General features: G+C 40.4%; 1 protein-coding gene across 2 annotated transcripts; it reads right to left on the reverse strand.

Moving 5' to 3' along the window:
- Positions 1 to 25,749, reverse strand: LOC127440812 (zinc finger protein 239-like). Of its 2 annotated transcripts, XM_051697741.1 has the most exons (3): positions 25,429 to 25,749; positions 25,138 to 25,198; positions 1 to 3,647 (listed from the first exon to the last, which is right to left on the reverse strand). In XM_051697741.1, exons 2-3 carry the CDS (start codon positions 25,151 to 25,153, stop codon positions 2,518 to 2,520), a joined length of 1,146 nt encoding a protein of 381 aa, XP_051553701.1. In that variant the 5' UTR covers positions 25,154 to 25,198; positions 25,429 to 25,749; the 3' UTR covers positions 1 to 2,517. The 2 variants fall into 2 exon arrangements, with proteins under 2 accessions (XP_051553701.1, XP_051553700.1); XM_051697740.1 differs by lacking the exon at positions 25,138 to 25,198 and having other exon boundaries at positions 2 to 3,647.

Below are 25,749 nucleotides of genomic sequence, written 5' to 3' on the forward strand. Positions count from 1 at the left end.
TTGAGCATATGATATTCAAATTCCATTAGGAATTAGGGAAGGGGCAGTGCCAGAAATACCCCAGAACTTTCTCGGGGTCAGAACACAGTGAGGAAACTGAGGTAGGTAGTCGCTGTATGCGGTGGACTTTACTGTATTTGTTGTTCTTTCTCTTTTATGTACAGTGTGTACAGGATAAGGGCCAAATCCTTTTTACATCCAAAATAGGCAAGACAAAGTAAGTTCATTTCTATGATTACACTGTGCATAAAGGAAAGTTACACATTTCCTCCAACATAACTATGTTATGCATACTATAAAATACAGCTCAATATAAAACTTCAACATATTCATAAATGCATCACTTTTTAACATACTGTTTTTATTTGAAGAATTACACATTTTTCCAATGTTAAACATAAAAGTGTACATGTTTCTGATTTTTCTCTCAACCATTATAATAAAACCTAGCTAATTATGTTTAACATTGTATTATTAAAGTAAAAGGAATAAATGGAAATTCTATCACGTCATTCCAAATCCTTTACTCCCCAAAAGCTTGGTCACAATTCACTTTCATCATGGCGAAAAGCTGTGTGAAGATTCTTTTTTTTACCTGTCCTTAGTGTTCCCTGAAAGAAAGTCATACAAGTTTGGAATGAACAACATTAGGGTGAGTAAAAAAATAACAGAATTTAAAATTTCTGATGAACTAATTCTTTAAGGTTTATTTATAGCAACACTTTGGGGATTTGTGTAGATTAATTGTCATTTGAGTGTAATGTGGCTCCCCCTCCTCATGCAGAATGAGATTTCTCGGCGATAAAGTTTGTAATAGTTCTTAATCACCCACTCCCAATTTTTTATAATTTCTGATCATTATTATAGGAAATACTCAGTGTAGTAACCCAGAAATCACTTTAGTTTCTGTAACAACCTTTTCCTGAATGCAGAAGTTCCACGTGATACTGCAAGCCTGTTGTTGTTTGCAGATAATTCTTTATGGACTGTTAACCTTTAATATAAATGTTATCTCTTTATTCTTTTAATTTACAGCACTAAGTAATTTCATACATTGGCAAGGAAAAGTATGTGAACCCTTTGGAATTAGCTGGTTTTCTGTATTAACTGGTCATAAAATGTACAGACAAAAACACAATGTGCATAAGCTAACAACACACAAACAATTATAATCATTCACAGATCCCATTAAACATTCACAGTATTGTGGAAAAAGTGAACCCTTGGATTTAATAACTGGTCGATCCACCTTTGACAGCAATAACCTCAACCAAGCATTTCCAGTAGCTGCAAATTAGACCTGCACAACGTTCAGAAGGAATTTTGGATCATTCTTCCATACAGAACTGCTTCAGTTCAGACATATTCTTAGGATGTCTGGTGTGAGCGGCTCTCTTGAAGTTTTTCTACAGCATCTCTATTGGGTTAAAGTCTGGGCTCTGACTGGGCCACTCCAAAAGGTGGATTTTCTTTTTTTGAAGCCATTCTGTAGTGGATTTACTTCGATGTTTAGGGTCATTGTACTGCTGCATCACCCAACTTCTACTGAGCTTCAGTTGGAGCACAGCCACCCTGACATTATCCTGTAGGATATTTTGATAAACTTGGGAAATAATTTTTCCCTCATTGATGGCAAACGGTCCAGGCCACAAAGCAGCCCCAAATCATGATGCTCCCTTCACCATACTTGACTGTTGGGATGATGTTTTCATGTTGGTATGCGGTGCCCTTTTTACGGCATACGTAGTTTTTCCCAAACAATTCAACCTCTATTTCATCAGTCCACAATTTTTTTCCCAGTAGCGTTGTGGAGTGGTCTTTGGCAAACTTCAGGCACGCAGCAATGTTTTTGTTGGAAATCAGCAGCTTCCTTCGTGGTGTCCTGCCATGGACACCATGCCTGTTTAATGTTTTCCGTATAGTAGACTCATGAACAGAGATGTTAACCAGTTCCAATGATTCCTTCAAGTCTTTAGCTGTCACTCTAGGGTTCTTTTTACCTCACTGAGCATTCTGAGGTGTGCCCTTTGAGTCATCTTGACTGGATGCAACAATTCTTGATCGTAGGTCTTCTGAGATCTCTTTTTTGCGAGGCATGGTCCACCTCAGCAGATGCTTCTTGTGAATAGCTTAGGCATATAAGCATACAGGCATATAGTCCATCAGAATTTGTCAAATGCTTAATGTTGCACTGCATCCACAATAATGAGTTTCAATGTATTCATTAAATGAAAAAAAAAAAAAGGTTGATGGATTTCACCTGTTTGCTCAAATATACGAAATTTGCTCAAGATAGTCCAACACATTCTTTCTTTCTTGGAGTGTATGTTGTCTTTGAATAAATCTGTCATCATGCTGCTCAACTAGGTTAGGATACCTCTCCAGTGCTCTTAAATAATTTAAGAGCTGAGACCAAGTCTTAGTTAACACTTATGAACTTTTATGAATCACACTTTTTCTTAAGTCTAGGAATAAGTGCAAAATGACATCATTCTTAGAATTTTGACACACTTAAGACTAACATTTTACTTTATGTGGCTTTATAAATATGGCCCCTGAACATTGGTGTAATTTCTCACTAGAATTGTTACCATGACTTAGCCTTATATAATTTCTGAAACACTTTCCACATTGATGGGATGAGTAAGGCTTTTTATCTGTGTGAATTCTAATGTGAATCCTAAAGTTTGATCGGTGTGTGAAACACTTCCCACACTGAGGGCATGTGAAAGGCTTCTCTCCAGTGTGAGTCCTAATGTGAACCTCAAGGTTTTCTTTACGTGTGAAATTCTTTCCACACTGAGGGCATGCGAAAGGATTCTCTCCAGAGTGAGTTCGAATGTGCATCTGAAAGCTTCTTTTGTTTGTGTAAGTCTTTCCACACTGAGGGCATGTGAAAGGCTTCTCTCCAGAGTGAATTCTCATATGAATCCTAAAGTTTGATGGATGTGTGAAACTCTTCCCACACTGAGGGCATGCGAAAGGCTTCTCTCCAGTGTGAGTCCTAATGTGAACCTCAAGGTTTTCTTTACGTGTGAAATTCTTTCCACACTGAGGGCATGTGAAAGGATTCTCTCCAGAGTGAATTCTCATGTGAATCCTAAAGTTTGATGGACGTGTGTAACTCCTTCCACACTGAGGGCAAATGTAAGGCTTCTCACCAGAGTGAGTTCTCATGTGAATCTGAAGACTTCTTTTGTGTTTGCAAATCTTTCCACACTGCTGGCATGCGAAAGGCTTCTCTCCAGCATGAGTTCTCGTGTGAATTTCAAGGGATTTTTTGTGTGTGTAATTCAATCCACACTGATCACATGTGTAAAGCCTCTCTCCGGTGTGAATTTTCATGTGACTCTTAAGGGTTCCTCTTTTTGTGAAACCCTTTCCACACTGATCACATGTGTAAGGCCTCTCTCCAGTGTGAATTCTCATGTGAATCTTAAGGGTTCCTCTTTTTGTGAAACTCTTTCCACATTGAGGACAGATAATAGGATTTTTGGCTCCTGTTTCTATCTGTGAGATATAATTTTCACTCTGTATGAATCGAAGAAAAGATTTTTCTCCAGCGGAGACATTATCAGGTTCAAGATACTGATGTTTCTTCTCCACTTCATTCAGTTCTAGACTTTCCTCTTTAACTTCCATCAGATCTAAAATGAATAAATTAAACATATTAGCTAATCAGTAGAATCAGGTGTGTTAGATAAAGGAGGCATCAAATCTATGTAGTGTTAGTGGTACTCCAGGAAATGATTGAGAAACACTGGTCTAAAGCAAGGGTCTTCAACAGGGGGTCCGTAAATTATTGTTTGATCCACCACTGGCATTCCTAACAGATAATCATTCACTCATACATGAGCAATAGCGAGAGATGTATTTAGTTTAGTTAAAGCTGAAATGTGTAATTTCTGCCCCACTGAACAGACTTGCAAAAATAAACATTGGGCATTTTCCAAATTTTGAAGGGCACTTCAGGAAGGGGACACCACTCGAAGGGCCGTTCCAAACAATAGTAAGAAAGTTATTTTCTAAACAAAGGGCCTTTTCCACAAGACTTTTAGTGACGGGTACATTTAAACTGTATGCCATGCTCCAGTGGCAGTTCTTGCTTGTATGGCGCCCTGGGCAAAACCCCCCTTCAACAAACACCCCCCCCCCAAAAGAATTGTTAGTCAGGGTGGGTGGGGGTTTTGCTGAAGGGGGGGGGTCCGTGCCGCCCCCAGCAAGATGCCACCCCGGGTGGCTGCCCATGTCGCCCATGCCTAAATCCGCCACTGCCATGCTCCCTTCAGAGTTCCCAGAACAAGAACTATGTCCTTCGTAGTGAGTAGGGCATAGGGATAATCACTTACAATTGGAATTCGCCCATTGATCAAAACAAACTGCTAGACCCGCCCCCAATTTACGCCATTGGTTGAGTCAGTGTTGTGTATCGGGCTTGACAGGCTGATCAAAAGGAACAGGAAATTTCATAGTGCCACAGAAACAGAGTGTTTATAGTTTGAGAAAATGAACCTATGAATGGATTACTTATAGTTGTCTCTGCATATTAAGCTGGGATAGGAGAAAGTATTTTAACACCGAAAAAGTTACAAACTTCAGCTTTAAAAGACTATCGACATGTTGAAGTCCCTCACACCTGCGTGCTAGATCTTACTCTTGTAGTAGTCCTTCCTCATATTCCTGCATAACTGAATGGAAAGCCAAACATTGTTGATGTGTGAAGAAACTTCTCTAGTCAACCGAAGCAGCATGGAAAAACGATTCTGCTCATGACGAGCCTCTGATAGCGCGGCTCAGATCAAGTTCAGCAGCTCTGCGGTTGTGGGTTGTGCAAGTACGTGTGTCTACTTTTCATTAAGCTACCATCACACCAGCAGAGACATTGTTGCTGGATGTCACTAGTGGGTGTTCCTACTGCTGTAGCTTTAACATTTTAGGTGGATAGCACAACTAGTCATAGCTTTAGAAAATCTCATCACAGTATTGTACTGCCGGTAAAACTAAGACATAATTTTAATTTGACAATGAATCAGCTCTCTTGCCTCTTAAAATAAGTATCCTACAGGGAAGAGTGTTTTTATATAAACTTCAGCAGTGCTCAATGCATCATATCAGGAACAAGATTAACGATCTACAACCCCAATCCCCAAAAAGTTGGGACTATTGGAAAATGCTATAGAAATTTGTAAAATCTATTCACCCTTTGCTATATTGAAAGCACTACAACAACACATAATTTGACGTTTTACCTTGTGAATCTAATTGTTTTTTGGAAAATATGCACTTATGTCAAATCAGATGATTGCAACACACTCCAAAAAAGTTGGGACAGTTGAGTGTTCACCACTGTGTAACATCACAGTTTCTTCTAATACAACTTAAGCATTTCTTCAGCTCTGGCCCGGAGAACAGGACAGCTATTATTTCCCAAATCTATTTGAAATGTGGCCTCGTCAGACAACAAAAACACTATTCCACTGTTGTACCTTACATCTCAGATGAGACTGAGCCAAGAGAAGTCGGTGGCACTTCTGGACAGTGTTGATGTATGGCTTCTGCTTTGCGTAGTAAAGTCTTAAAGCTGCACTACGTAAGATTTTTTGGGTAAAAATAAAAAATGTCCATTATTAATTGAGTACATAAACAATCAGTGTTCAAAACAATGCCCTTACCTTACCCCAATTCACTACGGTAAGCCTATAAAAATGATTTGTATTTTGAGCTGTCAGGTCAGATTTGGGTGCGAAATCACAGGCTTATATCGTTCATCCTTGCGTCATTACGTCATGTCCGTAAACACAGAAAAGAAGTACCGGCTGTCACATGATTTGCTGGGGAAATTACACTGTTCAGTTCCGTCAGTCACACTCATGCAGCTCAGGACAGCATTGCTGCAGTCTGGATGGATATTTATCTGTTTGAAGTTATTTACCTGCTATAATGCTTGGATATGTTTTCTGGTAGGGTTGTTGAAGCTTATATTGGTTATCATGCTTTTATGAATTGAAAATTACTCGTTAACCGATCGCGATGTATCTACATTGTCCGTTGAAGTTACTGTAACATGTTTACTAATATGTATGAATTCTGAAATTGACTTCTTGTAACTGTTATATTGCATATTTAAGCACATTAAAGTATATTTTATCCCCATCATTATTGAATCCTTGTTTTTCGTTTACAGTGTTATTGTGTGCAGAGCACAGACATGCTATTGTAGTATTACAGCTTTACTTGCATTCTGAGACTATAATATAATATAAAAATAATAAAGTCGCAGTAAAGTAAGCAATTCTATGTTAACTTGGTGCTGCACTGGTGCCACGGTACTACCAGACAGCGATTTCCTCGTTTATTCAGTGTCTTGTGCAGGAGCGCCATGTTTTTTAAATGCCATGTCAAGTTAAAAAAAGAACTACAACCTTTAAAAATGTGTCTTGAGACACCTGCGTTCTAATGTATTTGTTGCACTACGTCTAGCCTTCTCTTCTACAGGGGCCGGTTGCACCAGCTGTGTGTAAGTTAAAACTTAGGCTAGTTGTGGCACTAAGTCACAATTTACGCACTACTAAATATTTGAGCGTTGCACCATTAAACTTAGGTAGGACGTAACCCTACGTATAAACTAAAAATGACGAAAGACTCCTACCAAGAGTAACTGATGGAATAAAAAAAGCAGACTGATATTTTATGCATCAATGAGCTCATGTTTTGTGTGACAGGCATCAATCATTTCGAAATACAGTAAGATGTTGACATTTACACTCGTTTGCATTTATGGGAGAGAAAAAAAAACATACTTTTAAGCGGCTCTTCAGCATGAAACCGATCTAATGGTGCAGTTTTCAGGATGCGTCGGCCGGTGTCAAGTTTCAACATTCAAAATATATATAGGATATTAAAATGAATAAATGTCTGTTTTTCCAGCCTGTTGTATTAGTATTTATTTATCACCCCTCATTTATTTTAGATACAGTTCCTATTTATTGTTATTTACACAGGGCAAATATACTATTTATCAAATGTACTTTTATTACGTATCGTATTTTAATGGGGATATAATTTATTACAGCTGACAGTTACGTGAGCAAACAAGGTTTGAACATCAACCGTAACGAGATAAAACTGAAATACACAGCTTTTTCTGTGTACAAATTTGAAGGCTGTTTATTGGATCAATACAAACGTCATATTATGTGACCACGCGTCACTTTACGGAGAGCTTACGACCCAAGTCTTGCCTTAAGAACAGGTGGTGCAATCAAATTAAGCACTGACTTAGTTATAAACTTGTAGTTACCAATACTAAGCCCTTAGTGTGAACTTTATGTCCGAACTTGCGTGAGAACTTACGCACAGCTGGTGCAACCCTACCCAGGAATCCAAAATTCAATGCACAATAAGCATTCAAATAAGCATTTTTATCTTAAATATGACACACTTTGGAATATTAATTTGACAGCCTTACAAAAGGGCACATCATGGGAATGTTATTAGACATACTGTAGCTGAATCTTTGACATTTAGGAATAAGATTGCATGGGTGTTTGAATCAACATTGCAATCTTTTAAGGATTATTATGCAGCTCTAAATAATCTATTGTTGTAGTGCTGCTTTCAATATAGCACAGGGTGAATACAATTTTAAAATAATTCCTTTTTTTTTTTTATTAGCATTTTCCATACTGCCCTAACTATTTTTGAATTGGAGTTGTATCAATCAAACTCACATTAAAAACAGTTGCTGACACGGTTTTCCACAAATCGTTTTATTAAACCATGCATTTAGCAGGGTTCCAGACTGCGACTAAATTAGGGCTGTGCCGATACAATCAGAAATCGATATATTGTGATATTCTCATGATATTTTATCGTTACTTTAGATCCATGTATCGATATTTATTTTCAAATATTTGTGCATTCACATCATGTCCAACATTTTAACAAAGCAGTAGGCTGTCTAAATACAGTTGCAATCGAAATGATTCAACCCCCCTGACCAGCAATACATTCTGGTGATGTGAATTAAAACACATCAACTAAAACCTCAGTAAACAGTCCAAGTAAGTTTTTAATACACATTTGAGTGATTTTGAGAACAAAGAGTTCAGTTTACCCAAATTTTAAAATAAAAAATAACTAATTCTCTCCACAAATGTCATGTCAAAAATATGATATGTCAAAGTCAATTATTTGTGGAGCATCCTTAATCCTTAATAACAGCAAATAAATGTTTCAGGTAAGTGTTCTCAGGACACCTCTCTATTAGAATTTTTAAATATGTCTCATGAGCAAAAGCTTCTAGCTCATTGACATTCTTTGGTTTCTATGCTGCCACTGCTTCCTTGAAATCCCAACAAAGGTTTGCAATGGGATTTAATGATGGACTGAAAGGGCCATTTTAGGACATTCCACGACCTACCCCTGAACCAGATTTTGGACAACTTGGATGTATCCTTGGTGTTATTGCCTTGCTGGAAAGTCCAGTGATCACCGAGATTCAATTTACTCACTTAAGCATCACATTTTTCATGCCAAAATGGCCTGATACCTGAAAGAATCCATGGTGTCTGTCACATAGTCAGGATAGCTGTTTCCTGCAGCCGCAAAACACCACCATAACAGGACTGACCCACCTCCATGCTTGACTGTGGGGATGGTGTCGTTCTTATCATCACCTTGTCATCTTACTCCAGACATACTGCTGACCCATGGGTCTAAAACTCATTTTCAGTTTAGTGTCATACGTCTATAAAACCTTCTTCCAGGACTCCACAGGTCTTTCCTAATTAAGTCAACATTTCCCTTGGTGAAGTTTTTCTTTCTTCCACACCCCAAGAAGGTTGCTGTTGTACCATATTTAAAAAATATATGAATGATGCTGCCAACTTTGTCTATTGGAAATTGAAGTGCCTTGGAAATGTACTTTTAGCCATGGCTTTTCTTGTGTAATGAAATAATCTCCTCTATTAGCTTTTGAGACAGCTTATTTTTAATGGCATTTTTTGCATAGAAATACATTTTGTAGCCTTGCATATTTAAGAAACAGCTACATGCAATAGGGGTTGAATAATTATGACATGGCTGTATTTTAAAAAAATCCTACTATTTAGAAATATTAGGTTATATATTCACACTATGACTTTGAATGTGTCACTCAACTGATATAGATGTAAAGTTTAAAAATTCTGGGTCATCAGAAAAGCTTACCTTTGTAAATCCTTACTGTCTTTGGGGGGGGGTTGAATAATTTCGATTGCAACTGTAAGTTCAAACTCTGAAAACGGTGTTCCTCAGTGCAGTCAGAGCACTTCTATGAGGTGGGAGAGAACCCATTTCTCTCGTGGACACGCTTAGCCTCTCTCATGTGTTTGGCAATAGGGTCGGGCATGATCTTCATTTAAATGGTCCCAAAGTGACTTTCTCTCACAGTACTTTGATGGCATACATAACGTAGCGGTGGCGCTGTGTAAAGTCAGAAAATTCTAACCGACATTCACTGCTTCAAATTCAGCGCGACTAGTCTGCGCAGCGCTGCATGAAGTTGAACACACCTAAACTTGTCTCAACTTTGTTGTGTAGCTCGCCACACCCACATCTTATTGCCAACAGTCTTTGTCGCTTGTGTTGCTGAAACCGATAGGCCCTGGACTTGAAGCATGTCATGCCCTGTCCCAAATGGCACACTTGATGTGTACGTGCTGTCTCGTGGCCTTCTTTTGCACATTCCTGCTAGGGCTGGGCAATATGTTAAAAATATTTTAGCGATAATTGCCTTAAAAAATATTGCGATATCCGATTACATTGTTGACCCCCTGCCGAGGGTAGATGAATAATTTTACTTTATTGATTTTGCTTTAAAAATTAAATTCATTTATTGAAACATGAAAAACGTAAAATACATTTCTAAATTCAAATTGCTCTTTAAATGAAACGAAAAAAAAAAAAGCAATTAAAATACCGTGATAAAAAAAATCTTGTATAACCACCTCCCCAAATCAAAACACTTTTGGTCTCCAATGGCCCCATTTGCATCATGCAAGTATCCGTCAACAACAGCAGGTGGAAAATTACTAATAGCCAACAAATTAAGAACTAAAGACACTTTATAGGCTTGGTCTTAAAGACACACCCACCTGCTGACGAACACAACCCATGTTTTTTGGTGGTGTGTTAAGATCCAAGAATTTTGGCTGAGGGTTCAGAGTTTTATGTGTGATGTATTGGGCACTCAAATTTCATTTTGCCCCAGACTCTGTATTTCAGGCAATGGGGCGGTCATTAATATAGGGGATAAATGCATAAAGAATTGGGTCCTGGCCAGTGTTATGATCAGCAGACGGGTTATTCTTAGGGGATGGAAGTCAGCTGGAGCGCCCTCATTTCAAGAGTGGTGCACAGAGATGGGCAGGGTAGTGGCATTTGAGGAGGTGTCGTATAGAAGGCTGGGTAATCTGGGCTTATTTGATTAAAAAATTAGGCAGATATATGGCCTTTTTGGAAGGCTCTCAGGGAGGGGCAGTGGAGAGGGATCTGTAGTTTAAATGTGTGCAAGTTTTTTGAAAGTATACTTTTTATGTTTTTTGTGGGGTTTTATTGTGTTTCTAAATATTTATGACCACTGGGGTGCGTGTTTGTGTCGGGTATAATTTTATATAATTTGATTCCGCTTTTTCTGTTATGTTTATTAAATTTTCTGAATATAATCAATACAAATTGTTAATAATAATAATAAAAAAGAACTAAAGACACATGAATTTTAAGGTAATAAAATAATAATTACAAACAAGCCCAAAAATGTTCCCAAAATAATGCTGCCAAGTATGTGTTCCTATCGAATATGTGTTTGTATTGTGTTTTGGTAATACAGTTAATGCTGCCTAAAGGAAATAAACAGAACTAAATTTTAGGTTCAAGGTGAATGTGTCTTGTATTATTTTATGATTGAATCTTTTTCATCTTTGTTTCTTTAATATACAGATATACACTGATGTGTCAAAACATGACTACTCACAGGTGAAGCAAATAATGTTGATCATCTCCTAACAAGGGCACATGTCAAGGTCTGGGTAGATTAGATGGTAAGCAAACAATTAGTTCTCGTAGTCAACGTGTTGAATGCAGGAGAAATGGGCAGGAGTAAAGACCTGAGCAACTCTGACAAGGGCCAAATTGTTATGGCCAGACGACTGGGTCAGAGCATATCTGAAAATGCAAGGCTTGTGGGGTGCTCCCGGTCAGCGGTGGTGAGTACCTACCGACAGTGGTCCAAGCAGGGACAAACCACAAACTGGCGACAGGGTGTTGGGTGCCCAAGGCTCATCAATGTGGGAGGGCAACAATGGCTATCCCGTCTGGTCCGAATCGACAGAAGGTCTACTGTTGCACAAGCCACAGAAAATTTTAATGATGGTTACAGGAGGGATGTGTGCATCGCACCCTGCTGCATATGGAGCTGTGTAGCAGGCGCCAAAGCCACGGGTACCTCCTCTCTCCAATATTTTAGTAGACTGAGGTGGTATACCTGCTGTGCTCTGCCTCTATCTGTTCATTCTACCTCACAGTCGACGTCCCCAACTCACCGTGCGACCACAAAGGGCCCTTGCCACTTGGCGAGTAATTTGGAGCTCGATGTGGGTAGCAATACAAGTACTTTATCTCCCGGTGCGAACTCCCGAAGCCAAGTACCCCTATTATACAGTCAGGACTGCTGTTCTTGAGCATATAGCAAATGCTCCTGTGATAATCGCCCTAGTGTGTGGAGTTTTGCTCTCAGGTCAAGAACGTACTGAATTTCGTTTTTAGTCTGTGAAGGTCCCTCCTCCCAATTTTCCTTTAGGACCTCCAATACGCCATGTGGCTGATGTCCATACAGTAATTAAAATGGGGTAAATCCCGTGGAGGCTTGCAGGACCTCTCGAACTGCAAATAATAAGGGATCGAGCCACTTATACCACTTCTGAGCATCATCGTCGTTCGACCAGTCCGTCTGTCTGAAGATGGTACACACTGGTCCAAATCAATTTAATCCCCAGTAATTCGTAAAGTTTGTGCACACTGAGATGTTGCAGAGAGGCACTGCTTCGGGATATCACGTTGCATAATCCACCAGGACTAATGCAAAACAATGTCCACGCGCTGACCATTCTAATGGCCCGATGAGGTCCATACCAATTCTTTCGAAGGGAACCCCAATCAGCGGTAGAGGGCGCAATGGCGCTTTTGGGTTGACCGGTGGATTCACCAGTTGACATTCGCAGCATGTTGCACACCACCTACGAACATCCCCGCGAAGGCCAGGCCAATAGAAACGGGCCACCAGATGGTTTAGTGTTTTCTCTTGCCCTAAGTGGCCTGCCATTGGATTATGAGCCGCCTGGAAAAACATTTCCCAATGGCTCTTTGGTACTAACAACTGGGTTGTATCTTCTTTTGTCTGAGTGTCCTGCATCACCCGATACAACTGGTCTTTTATCATTTAAAATGCTTCAGGATATCTAGGGGAATCCCTCTAAAGGGCGGGAGAGCCAAGCCCCCCCCTCCTCACTTGTGTCATCCTGACCAGGAGCTGACGAGGGCGGCCCCGGCCCCCCCCCCCACCAGTCAGCGAGCTGCACACCCCACACCATATTACTCCGTTGCAGGGCCCATCTATGCACATTCCTATCAACAACGTTTGGAATGCCAGCCAGTTGTACCCAAAATTTGTGGATGGGTGATGTGGGGACTAACCGCAACCTAAACACTTTGCTTTTTCCCCCAAAACTGAATTGTGCCAGCCACTAAAGAGTATTCATGCACATCCCCAAGCACACACCTCACATTCACCCTCCGTGCTGCAACCCAATGCCTCGTCTTGATCAAAGCATTGGTGTATAGATGTTTGATTACACCCTGAATCCACCAAGGCTTGGTATATACCCCATTGAACACTCACTGGTATCCTGTAGGTCCCTGCTCGATCAGGGGCAGCCTGCAGCACATCAGGGACCCGAACCAATGCCCCCACCTCCATCTGCCTGGCACTGGTCCTGAAAAAGTTTGGGCTCAGCACACCAGCAGACTGGCCCAGGCTTCCCCACAGCACCCCTGGCAGCGGAGTCACCTACCTGCGGAGAAGGCGACAGAGAGAGAGGAAGCCGGCAGGTTAGGGAAACCACCAGAATGGGGCACCGTTTTTGGGGGAATGCCACTCCGTTTCCAGGGTGCAGGTACAGGAAAAGGGGAAGAGGAGGGGGAAGGACGAGAGGAGAGAGGAAAGCAAGAAAAGGTACACAGCCAAGTGGTCCTCAGCCAGCTGGATTGCCTCTGTCAGTGATGCCGGGCGGTGGCACTGGACCCACTCAGCCGTCCCTGTTGGTAAACGACCAATGAACTGTTCCAGTGGTATATGACAGCTTAGGTCGATGACAGCTTCGGTGTCGTGATCCTCTGCTAGCAGCCACCTCCAACAGGTATCGCGGAGCTGTTGGGCGAAGGCAAACGGGCGGCTGCATTCGCTGTATAGCAGTGTCCAGAAGCACTGTCCGTGTTGCTCAGGGTTACAGCCAACCTGCTGCAGGATGGCCTGCTTTAGGTCCACGTACTCCATAACGTTAGCGACCAGAAGTTGTTGGGCCACTACCTGGGCTTCCCCGGACAGCAAGGGCAGAAATCGGGCAATGCACTGTGTGTTAGACCAGCCCTACGCTTCAGCCACCTGCTCGAAGAGATCAATGAAGGCCTCTGGGTCGTCTTGCGACTGCATCTTTGCGAGCTTGATGTGGGGCTGGGCTATGGCTGTGGCTGGAGTATTCCCCTGAGCTTGGAGCAGGACTTGGAACTGCTGCTCCTGCTCTGCACACAAGTCCAGGAGGGCTTGGTTTTGTGTCTGGTAGATGCCGGCAATAGTCTTGATGACTTCAGTTTTCATAAAGGTCACCAAGTGTAGCAACACCCCTCTCAATCCATTCTTTCCAGCAAAAGGGGGACTTGTAAATATATCATTTGGGGTTCAGCCATATACTTGAGGAAACATTTAGGTAAATTCAAACCTCTGTATCTGAATTTCACTTCGTATGCCAGTGTTGTAGTACTTGAGTCTGACTCGAGTTGTGATACTGATGACTCGTGACTCCTCTCAGACTTGAACACTAATGACTCAGACTTCGACTCGAGCATTGGGTACATTCTGACCTGGAGGAGAGGACTTGTTACAACCATTAACTTTTGCGTTATGCCCTTTTATGGCTTGAGATCACATACATGTCATGCCATGTACCGGTTTCACAAGCGCGAATCTCTGTGCTCACAAGTGGATTTCCTTTGCTTTCACTCAAAACTGGACACGCACTCTCAAATCTCCCTGCTCTCGTTCAGAGAGTGTGTGCCACTCAAAACATGTCGTATACTCGCAAATCTATTATAACGCAAAATAACTCTGTTTATTTATACAAGTATTCTGCCTCTGTAGATGTGGTATAGTGAGGGAGAATACCGGAGTCTGAAGAATCAACTCGCCATTTGGTCAGTGGTGCATAATACATGGTACATGGCAAGAATGATATTATGATGCTCATTGACAAAGTAAGAGACATGAGCAAATCAAATGACAAAAACACATTGCGACTCAAGTCTTCTCAAAACTTTCACCTCAGTAGAAAACTTACCTGCACAAGTTTGTCTAGAACGCATTAAGGATTTTTCAGAATCTATGTGGCGGCACGTAGAAAATTAAATAAATTCATAATTATTATTATGAGATATAATTATAATGGGAACATTAGATCACACTGACGTGTGTTCATGCGTTTATGACAGATGCAGTTTTACAAAGAGACGGAGACTGGCTAAAACAGTTAAGTAATCCCATTGATAAAGGACAAACATTCATCCATCCATCCATCCATGAAAAATCATGTGAATTGCTCCAATGCCTGAATTATAATGAATTTTGATAATATAACACTAGAGGACAATACCTGAGAAAAAAAAAATTCAAATAAATGGCAAGAAGGCACTGTTGTTTACTAGGGGTGTAACGATTCATCGATCCGAATCGATGCATCGATCCAATGTTATCGATACAACACGTAAAAACCGATATAGAATTTTTTTTAAAGATGCACCTTTATTTGAATACTCTCATGTCAGCCACGTCCTTACGCATTTCCGTCAGGCGATGAAGCGAGCTTATGAGTGCTAAATACACTTTTCATGTGGGACAAGGATGTGCGCAGGGTCTATGAAGACAAATTGCGCTCTGCTATCCGTGTGCATGTGTCACGGGCGCTCCTTAAAATGCGAGTTCCAGACCAGTGACAGGATCAGTGCGAGCAAGTCAACTGGGAGCTCCTTAAAATGTGAGCTCTCATGACAAATGCAGAGCGGCTTACATGCATGATTCATTCGGGCTTCCATCGATATCGTTGCGCAGGTGACCCATTTTAATTTTACATGAGAATTTGCTATTTTAAAGGACCATGAAGCAGTTCAACCATCATGTGAAACGTCTTAACAATGCCGACATTCTGAACAGCACTAATGAGGGAAAGAGAAATCACCTGCTGCCCAGCACTAGCATCAGATCTAAGACTTTACACATCTACACGTCAACACCCTTATCATTTATAACATTTATCCCAGTTAACTGTAACAGAATTTTTCATTACAACTGTGGAAGTTGTAGCAAAGAAAACTGCAGATATCACGGATAGTTGGAAACAAGTCATGGGTATGTAAGTACTTTGAATTGGATTAAACTGAAAAATAAGCTGTAATCAAACGATTGATGATCACTTGTGTGTGACTATTTTTTATATTATTATCTGTATAATTTTTTCAACATCTGTTCAAGTACCTTATTTTGATGTGGATGTCCCAATATGGATACTAAATTTGCACTTTTCAGAGAGTTCAATATAATATAAATTATATTTTCATTGCATTTGAGGGCAAATTATTTTTATTGATTGTGTAAAATAGGCACATTATATCGGAATATCGATCGCAGGGCTCTGAATCGAATGGTATCACGGCAGACTTAGAAGTATCTGCAAATATCGGATCACAGGCCAAGAGAATCGATATAAGATCGTATCGTGATGAAACGTCCGATTTACACCCCTATTGTTTACAGTGGAAAGTAATTTTTCTGACATCTCATTTTTTATTTCCTTGATTATTGTATAGGCCTATATACAACATTGTGATGATAGATAGATAGATAGATAGATAGATAGACAGAATTTTATTAAGTTTGTAAGTAATTATTCAAGACAAAGAAACAGTACTAAAATAAGAACAAAAGAAACAAATGAAGGAAACTGCTTCAAGTTTCTAAAAGCAATATCAAACATTCAAGTCACATTAAGAAAAAACCTATAGAGATGGTATTGTTATTGTGGATATGGTTCCTTGTACAATACACTTTGAAAGGCTGAATGTGTGTGTGTGCGCCAATAAATTTAAAATGGCAACAGAATTGTGATTTTTTACATATTTTATGACATTGACAAGGACTCGTAAATCAGACTTGTATGCAGTTATTGGTGACTCGACTCAGACACAATATTGGTGACTTGGGTTCGGTTTTAAACAGTGAGGACTCGGACTGGACATGGACTCGAAATCTAGTGACTTGATTGCAACACTGTCATCTGCAATAAAGAAAACAAACATCGGGAGAGTCACGTGACGTCATGCAAGGTTTGGATGTGTGAACGGCGAGCTCTGCGCACTTTGCTAGTTTTGAAACGTTTTGGGTCATACACCGTTGAGATACATTACACCCTGATCCATAACTGTTCTAGGAAGACAGTATGTCAAAGAATTCAAAATCCTTGGGCTCTGGAGACATTAAAAGACACTTACGTGCTCAAGCTGATGCCCCTCCGGAGGCCTCGAGCCAGGGGCTCGATTTGGCCGGGGAGGTCAAAGAGATTCGGCGAGAATTGCTGAATGAATCGACAATGCTGACGAAGGTCGTTGCTGACTTGGAAGATCTTGCTGCAATACGTCCACTGATTATGGCCATGGAGATGAAATTCATTGAGACGTTTACAAGTGTGGCGGATGTCAAGAAACGGATCGATTATCTGGAGTCATCGGAGAGGGAATTAGCTGCTAATTTGCTAGCGACCAGGTCGGACTTGGAGCACATCTGGGAGAAGCTGGAGGATATAGAGAATTGTAACCGGCGGAATAATGTACGAATTGTTGGAATTCCTGAGAGAGCAGAGGGTCAGAATATGGTGGAATTCCTGGACGGGTTCTTTCCAAATCTGCTTGACATAACAGGACATAAGCTGGAAGTGTGTGTGTGTGTGCTGGTTCCGCTGAGGTTGGAGTTTGTTTTGTGGAGGAACACACCTTCGGGACAGTTATGTGGATGAATCTACACGTTCTTTGTTTTTATCCCGCCTATTGGCTGGAGTTTGTTTTATAGATTATATTCTGTTGTGTAATTCTGTTTTACAAAATATGTATAGAAACACCGGACTTGAGCAATCTGACGGCAAAGCTGTCGCGGGGACTCTCATAGGCGTACATGGACTGTTTGAGTTTAGAGGGATGGATGCCAGTTGGCGCTGTCATGTGCGGGGTTAATGTGCACCTTTTTCTTTTTTCTGTTTGTTTGGTTCGGGGTTTGTTTGTTGCACTAATGTGGAATGTTGTCTTTATAATTTTATTTTTGACACACAATCTATTTTTTATAATATGTCAAAATGTCAAATGTTAGTATGAGTGGATTGTCTCTCTCCACGTGGAATGTGAATGGGTTGGGGCACCCCATAAAAAGAAGGAAAGTTGTTTCAAAAAAAAATTTTAAGCTGAAAGATTTGGGAAGATATGGGGTGGACATGTTTTCTTTATTGCTGGCTCAAGTAAGAGCAAGGGAGTCATTACACTGATAAGTAAGCACCTACAATTCAAATGTCTCAAACAGATTAAAGATAAACTAGGGCGAGTCATTATTGTTTTAGCAGAAATTCAGGGGCAAAGTCTGATTTTGGCTAATATTTACGCACCTAACGCTGATGATCAGGGCTTTTTTATAGATCTTGAAGGAATGTTGCAAGCTGCTGGCACCCCTCATGATATAATATTGGGAGGAGACTTTATTCTATTGATGGACTCAGTCCTTGATCATAGTAAAGCAAAAGTGTGTAAGCCCACTAGAGCAACACTGACGCTTCACAGGATGTGTAAATATCTTGGTCTTACAGATATTTGGAGACTTTTGAACCCATCCAGTAGGAACTATACATTTTTTTCATCAGTCCATAAGATTTATTCTAGAATATTATTATAATTTTTTTTATATCTAAATCCTTCATTTTATCTGTTGTTGATTGCTCAATTGGGATCACGCCCTGGTGAGTTTAGAGGGGTTGCCACATATGGAGAAAAATAATTCCTGAATTCCAACAAATGTTAAAAGGCTGGAATCAATGTTAAATGTTAAAATCAATGTTTTTATGGAGATCAACTGGTACTCAGTATCCTCTGAGGACGTGGCTTGGGAGGCATTTAAGGCGGTTCTTAGGGGGTCGGATCATACAGTATGCCTCATTCATCAAAAAATCCAAAGCACGAGAACTCGTGGAGTTGTAAGGGAATATTAAAAGTGCCGAGGCAGAGCTGAAGCACCGAATGTCGTCTGATGGCCTCAGAGAATTGACCCGATTGAAATACAGATATAATACTATTTTGTCACGAAAGGTGGAGTTTTGGCTATTAAAGTGTCAAAATTAACTCTAACTAAATCCCACAAATTTGCTGGGAATAAAATACCCAAATCCTTAATGCCCTGTTTGGGCCACTGAAAGGCGCCCGGCTAAAAAGCCGTTATCGGGCAGTACACTGTCAGAGGCAAGGCAAGGCCTTAATTACCTCCCCAGCTCCTCCAAGTTATCTCAGAATCAAGATATTTTTTTTTACTCAGCCGTCAATTTAGGGAGTTCAATAATATCTTCATCATTAGACGAAGTCGTGGAACTATAGAGATTCTGGAGGGCTCTTGGGGAGGGGCAGTGGAGAAAGAAGTGTAGTTGTCAATGTGTGTGATTATTATAATTATTATTTTTTTGTGTGTGTGTGTCTATAATCATGTATGACCACTGGGATGTTGTTGGGGGCCAGGGTGGGGTTGGGAATTGGGAGGGGTAATAGTGGGGGTTAATTGATGCTGTGTATACAGTGCATCCGGAAAGCATTCACAGCGCTTCACTTTTTCCACATTTTGTTATGTTACAGCCTTATTCCAAAATGGATTAAATTAATTATTTTCCTCAAAATTCTACAAACAATACCCCATAATGACAACGTGAAAGAAGTTTTTTTAAATCTTTGTAAATTTATAAAAAAAAAAAAAAAAAAAAATCACATGTACATAAGTATTCACAGTCTTTGCGATGACACTCAAAATTGAGCTCAGGTGCATCCTGTTTCCACTGATCATCCTTGAGATGTTTCTACAACTTGATTGGAGTCCACCTGTGGTAAATTCAGTTGATTGGACATGATTTGGAAAGGCACACACCTGTCTATATAAGGTCCCACAGTTAACAGTGCATGTCAGAGCACAAACCAAGGCATGAAGTCCAAGGAATTGTCTGTAGACCTCCGAGACAGGACTGTATTGAGGCACAGATCTGGGGAAGGGTACAGAAAAATTTCTGCAGCATTGAAGGTCCCAATGAGCACAGTGGCCTCCATCATCCGTAAATGGAAGAAGTTTGGAACAACCAGGACTCTTTCAAGAGCTGGCCGCCTGGCCAAACTGAGCGATCGGGGGAGAAGGGCCTTAGTCAGGGAGGTGACCAAGAACCCGATGGTCACTCTGGCAGAGCTCCAGCATTTCTCTGTGAAGAGAGGAGAACCTTCCAGAAGAACAACCATCTCTGCAGCACTCCACCAATCAGGCCTGTATGGTAGAGTGGCCAGACGGAAGCCACTCCTCAGTAAAAGGCAAATGACAGCCCGTCTGGAGTTTGCAAAAGGCACCTGAAGGACTCTCAGACCATGAGAAACAAAGATTGAACTCTCTGGCCTAAATGGCAAGCGTCATGTCTGGAGGAAACCAGGCACCGCTCATCACCTGGCCAATACCATCCCTACAGTGAAGCATGGTGGTGGCAGCATCATGCTGTGGGGATGTTTTTCAGCAGCAGGAACTGGGAGACTAGTCAGGATCGAGGGAAAGATGAATGCAGCAATGTACAGAGACATCCTTGATGAAAACCTGCTCCAGAGCGCTCTGGACCTCAGACTGGGGTGAAGGTTCATCTTCCAACAGGACAACGACCCTAAGCACACAGCCAAGATAACAAAGGAGTGGCTCCGGGACAACTCTGTGAATGTCCTTGAGTGGCCCTGCCAGAGTCCAGACTTGAACCCGACTGAACATCTCTGGAGAGATCTGAAAATGGCTGTGCACCGATGCTCCCCATACAACCTGATGGAGCTTGAGAGGTCATGCAAAGAAGAATAGGAGAAAATGCCCAAAAATAGGTGTGCCAAGCTTGTAGCATCATACCCAAAAAGACTTGAGGCTGTATTTGGCGCCAAAGGTGCTTTAACAAAGTATTGAGCAAAGGCTGTGAATACTTATGTACATGTGATTGTTTTCGTTTTTTATTTTTAATAAATTTGCAAAGATTTCAAACAAACTTCTTTCACGTTGTCATTATGGGGTATTGTTTGTAGAATTTTGAGGAAAATTATTAATTTAATCCATTTTGGAATAAGGCTGTAACATAACAAAATGTGGAAAAAGTGAAGCACTGTGAATACTTTCTGGATGCACTGTATGTTTTGTTTTTCTGTATTTAATATGTGAATCAATAAAAAATTGCTAATCAGAAAAGAAAACAAACATTGCGTGATCTGCCATGACTGATGAAGGTTCAGCACATGACGGGAAGTGCAAAAGTATCCGGCTTGACAGTTCTCTTTTCAACTCCTCCCCCGACTGCAACAGGCAAATCTTGCCGATTTGTGCTTGCCGACATCGACCCTGTTTCCACCTGGTATTAAGATGCATTTTTGGTGATCGGATCACATGTGGTCAGTGCTAAATACAGGTCTAAACAGGGTCTAAAATATTTTGTGTTCAGATCACAAAAACCACATATGAATGTGGTCAAAAACGCATGTGAACGCATCACATTTGATGTGTAAATGCAAATCCGTCCTGTGTGCAGCAGCAAAGCACCACCCCTCGCCTGTCAATCAACCGCTCCGCTATAACAAGAGTTTAAACTTTGCTGGTTATGAGCAGCTTTATAAGGAAATAACCTTATGATCAGAAAATTGTAAAAAGTGGATACACACACAAGCAGGAGAACTTCACAGATCTTCTTCAGTGTGTCTGAAATCAACATGCAACAGACATCTGCAGCTCAGGTTAATTAAACTAATCCACTACAATAACGGACAATTCTGCTGGAAATGTTGCTTTTGTGCTTAGATTAAATTCCATCTGTTTCTGGGAGAAACAGTATGCCATTTTCTTGTGCTTTCTTTGTGTTTTCTGACTTTGTTGCAGTTTATTATCATGCAGGAACACACTGACAGAGTGACTGATGTCGTCATGAAACAAAGTCCCTCCCGTCCAAATATAATCACAAGTGGTCACAGGAGACGCATTTAAAAGACCAGGTGTAAACAGTTATGTGTCTCACCTGACCACATGTGATCGGACCACCCGAGACACATCTTAAAGGGTCATGAAACCCCAAAGCACATTTTTTGAGATGTGAACAGATATGAACAGGATGCACATCACTGAAAACAATGATAGCACTCATTATGTTTGTTGTTAAGGGGAAAGTGTTTTTTTTTTTTTTGTTTGTTTGTTTTATTGAGCCATTTCGTTCTTCCGGTTTCAAAATAAAGAAAAAGGAATACCACAAAAATTAGGTAAATGCGTAAACTCCGAGTTATTATTGGTAGGACAGTACGTATTTACGTCACTGAGAAGGAACGCTTCCATCCAAACACAGTGGTGACTCACGCACGAGCTAGCCTTACAGCAGAGTATTCAAAATCATCATGGACATAACAGTTGTTCCGCAGACGCGAGACTTGAACAGCACTCGTGGAACAGACATGAAAGCGGACTTTTACACTAAACACCGAAATCAATCCACAAAACAGCAGTCCATAGTCGGACCAGCATGAGCATTTCTCGGCTGCAGTTGTGCTAGTCGTGCTCCAAAACATGCTGTTTGTGAGAGAGGACTGTTACGAGTGCTGATTCCATCGCTTCTTCTCTGTGTGTCGGATAATGGACATGATACAATTTAAATCACATGTCAAAATGGACAGTCCACAGTCCATAACTGCACCGAAGCAAGCATATTTGTTGGCTGTCCGCTGTTGCACTTCAAACATGAACAGCAGTTTATTCGGTGTATTTGTGGAGGCTGTTCTGTTTAGATGCCAATCGCGTCTTCTCGCTGTGAGTCTGATCATAAAAAGGATAACACGATGGCTTGTTACAAAACAGAAGAAAATGATGAAAACTGAAAACTCAAAGTCATGTCAACTCTATTTTTTATCTACATCAATGGGATTTACGCCCATTGTTTACCAGTGTTACGTTGTCATGACAATGGAGTTGAAATTCTGGATAACTTTACACAGACAAGGTTAGAAAGCAATTTTATTGATTGTAGAGCGATTTTAGAGTCATATTAACGTATTATGCTTGCATATTGTGGCCAGGGTTGGGAGGGTTACATTTTAAATGTATTCCACTACAGATTACAGAATATATGCTGTAAAATGTAATTTGTAACGTATTCCGTTAGATTACTCAAAGTCAGTAATGTATTTTAAATACTTTGGATTACTTCTTCAGCACTGGTAGATTTTTTCACTTGTTTTGACAATAAAAACTCTGCCAGTACAGTAAGACAAAATACACATGTTAAAAATACATTCTCTGAAAAACCGAAATATCTTATGCAGTGTTGTTTCTAAAACAAGATTAATCAAATTTATCTTGTTTTAAAGATTTTTAGATATTTTTACAGGAAAACAATACAAAAATTATCATAAAGAATACGGTCTTACAAGAAAAAAAGTAATTATAATCCAACATGAATTTTCTTGATAAAAAATATGATCATGCCTGGTAACGTGCATGTAAAATGGCTAGAAATAGCATTTTAGCTTAGCGTAAAGCTGACAAATTACACAAGGTTTATTTCTATTTCTTCTGCTCCAAACTTACTTCAAACTTACTTCTCTGTCTGCTCGTATGAATGTAACACATCATAAGAAAGTGTTTCACCGCTGTTCAAATGCACTTTGGATCGCATCATTTATATGTATAAATGTTTTCCATCTGAAAGGACTAAATATGAAATGAAACAAATGACAATAAAATGCAAAGTAATCTCTTCAGTAATCAAAATACTTTTTGAATGTAACTGTATTCTAATGACCAACGATTTAACCTGCAACTGTAGTGGAATACAGTTACTTATATTTTGTATTTTAAATACATATTCCCGTTATTTGTATTTCGTTACTCCCCAACCCTGATTGTGGCTATACTTTTAAAAGAACTGTGTACTCTATATGTTTTGTGTATCGGACAGGTTTACTTCCATTGTATGTGCCTTACTGCACATGATTTGTTTTTTTAGAAGTTGGAAGTTGGAGAAGAGTTTTTTTGGGGTTGGATTTTCTCCCCAATTTGGAATTCCCAATTCGTTCTAGGTCCTCGTGGTGGTGGTGTAGTGGCTTGCCTCAGTCCCGGTGTTGGAGGACGAATCTCAGTTGCCTCTGCTTCTGAGACCATCAATCCATGCATCTTATCACCTGGCATGTTGAGCGTGTTACTGTGGAGACATAGCGCGTGTGGATGCTTCACGCTATTCTCAGCGGCATCCACGCACAACTCACCACATGCCCCACCGAGAGCAAGAACCATGTTATAGTGACCATGAGGAGGTTAACCCAATGTGGCTCTACCCACCCTAGCAACCAGGCCAATTGGTTGCTTAGGAAGCCTGACTGGAGTCACTCAGCACACCCTGGATTTGAACTTGCGACTCCAGGTGTGGTAGTCAGTGTCTTTACTTGCTGAGCTACCCAGGCCCCCAAGAGGGATGAGTCTTAATTATTTTCTATGGCAATCATGCCACAAACACTGTCAATAGAGTTTAACTTGTATTAAACCCGAAACACTCCTTGTAAAAGTAAATATCTATGAATAATTGTAAAGTCTTTAAGCAGTGCTGGTTTTGATGGTAATGTCTGCTCAGACTGCTGTTCTCACTTCTCTCTCAAAAGTTTGAACAAAATATCCAAATCTTTTTGCAGGTCTGCAAACGGTTCTATCGCCTTAACACCACACTTTTGTCCCATGATTAATATACAGCCCCAAACTCTTTTGTTTTCATCTACAATCATAACGTGAGGTTCAACAGCTATCTCTGTTGTGTGTGTGTGTTTGGAAGTAGCTCTTCACCCCCTTCTGTTTTCCCTCTTCCTGCTCACAATACCAGCACACATCTTAACATATTTCCCCGCTCATTTTCAAAACTCATTACAGTCTGTGGTGTGAAAAATTGGGGATTAAGTAGGTGAGTTTCCTGACCCTTTAATACCAAGTGTAAACGGTCCACGGGTTCATCAAGATTCAATTCAAATCGAGCACACCTATTGAATGAGATTGTGTCTCTTTGTCACCATCAGTGTAAACAGAGCTGTGCGGTTGAGCAGATGACAGTCTACAGTTTCTTATATTATGAGTTGCTTCCTGCTGTCAGAGCAATAGCCTACTTGGTATTTTACAGAAATAGTTACCGCTGAGATTATGAAACTGGCATAGACTACACCAGTGGTTCCCAACCTTGTTCCTGGAGGCCCCCCCAACATTGCACATTTTGTATATCTCCCTTATCTGACACACCCAGTTCAGGTCTTGAAGTCTCCACTAATGAACTGATGAGTTGAATCAGGTGTGTTTGATTAGGGAGATATCCAAAATGTGTAGTGTTGGGGGCTCCAGGAACAGGGTTGAGAACCACTGGACTACACTGTCCTTTATATTCCATACATACAAGACAGTGACTCTCTAATCAACATAATGTTGACGTTAATCACATGAGTGACTTACATGAGATGAAGTAGACTAACCTGTTTTATTCTGCATGGAGACTGGAGAGGGTCTATCTGTCTATCTGTTATCTCTGTCTATCTTTTTGGAGGGGACATGGCAATGTTAAAATCAGAAAGGTTGAAGAGCCCTGCTATTCATCATTTATTAATTATTTTAATGGCTCTGCATGAAAACATCATCAAGCATATACATACATTAATATGGTGCCATAACCATAAAACGCTCAATTTTATACAGTATGTAACGGGTTTGTACTGGAAATAGTTGAAGAGACCCCTGATCTAAAGTTTTCAAGAATGGACACCAACCTCCATGTTCTTCAGTTTCTTCATTTTTCACTCTGCATGCTTCTGTTACTCTCATGTTTTCACGCTCTTCTTTAATAAACTCCATCTTTACAATCATAGATGTTTCCCGTAGATTGGAAGTGTGTCTTTGTAGAAATAAGAAGAAAATCAAAGTACTCAGAAATGTTGCGCCATTTACGGGAAACTTACTATCTGCGTTTTAAAATATGCATCACAATATTACATTAGCTCATAATTTACATTCATTTCATATTTGCAAAAACTTTAAACCGCTTCAGAATGCTTTTATCGTTCTAAAAACAAACAAGCAGCGGCGCAGCC

The sequence above is a fragment of the Myxocyprinus asiaticus genome, chromosome 5 (genome assembly GCF_019703515.2).
Source record: "Myxocyprinus asiaticus isolate MX2 ecotype Aquarium Trade chromosome 5, UBuf_Myxa_2, whole genome shotgun sequence".
Taxonomy (NCBI): Eukaryota; Metazoa; Chordata; class Actinopteri; order Cypriniformes; family Catostomidae; genus Myxocyprinus; species Myxocyprinus asiaticus.

What these genes read in the sequence shown, in the direction of transcription:
- LOC127440812 (XM_051697740.1), bottom strand. Translation starts at nt 25,525, where the DNA reads ATGATTGTAAAGATGGAGTTTATTAAAGAAGAGCGTGAAAACATGAGA. An exon ending in AGAAACTGAAGAACATGGAG is followed by an intron (nt 3,648 to 25,428) that starts GTTGGTGTCCAT and finishes TATTCATTTTAG; the next exon opens with ATCTGATGGAAGTTAAAGAG.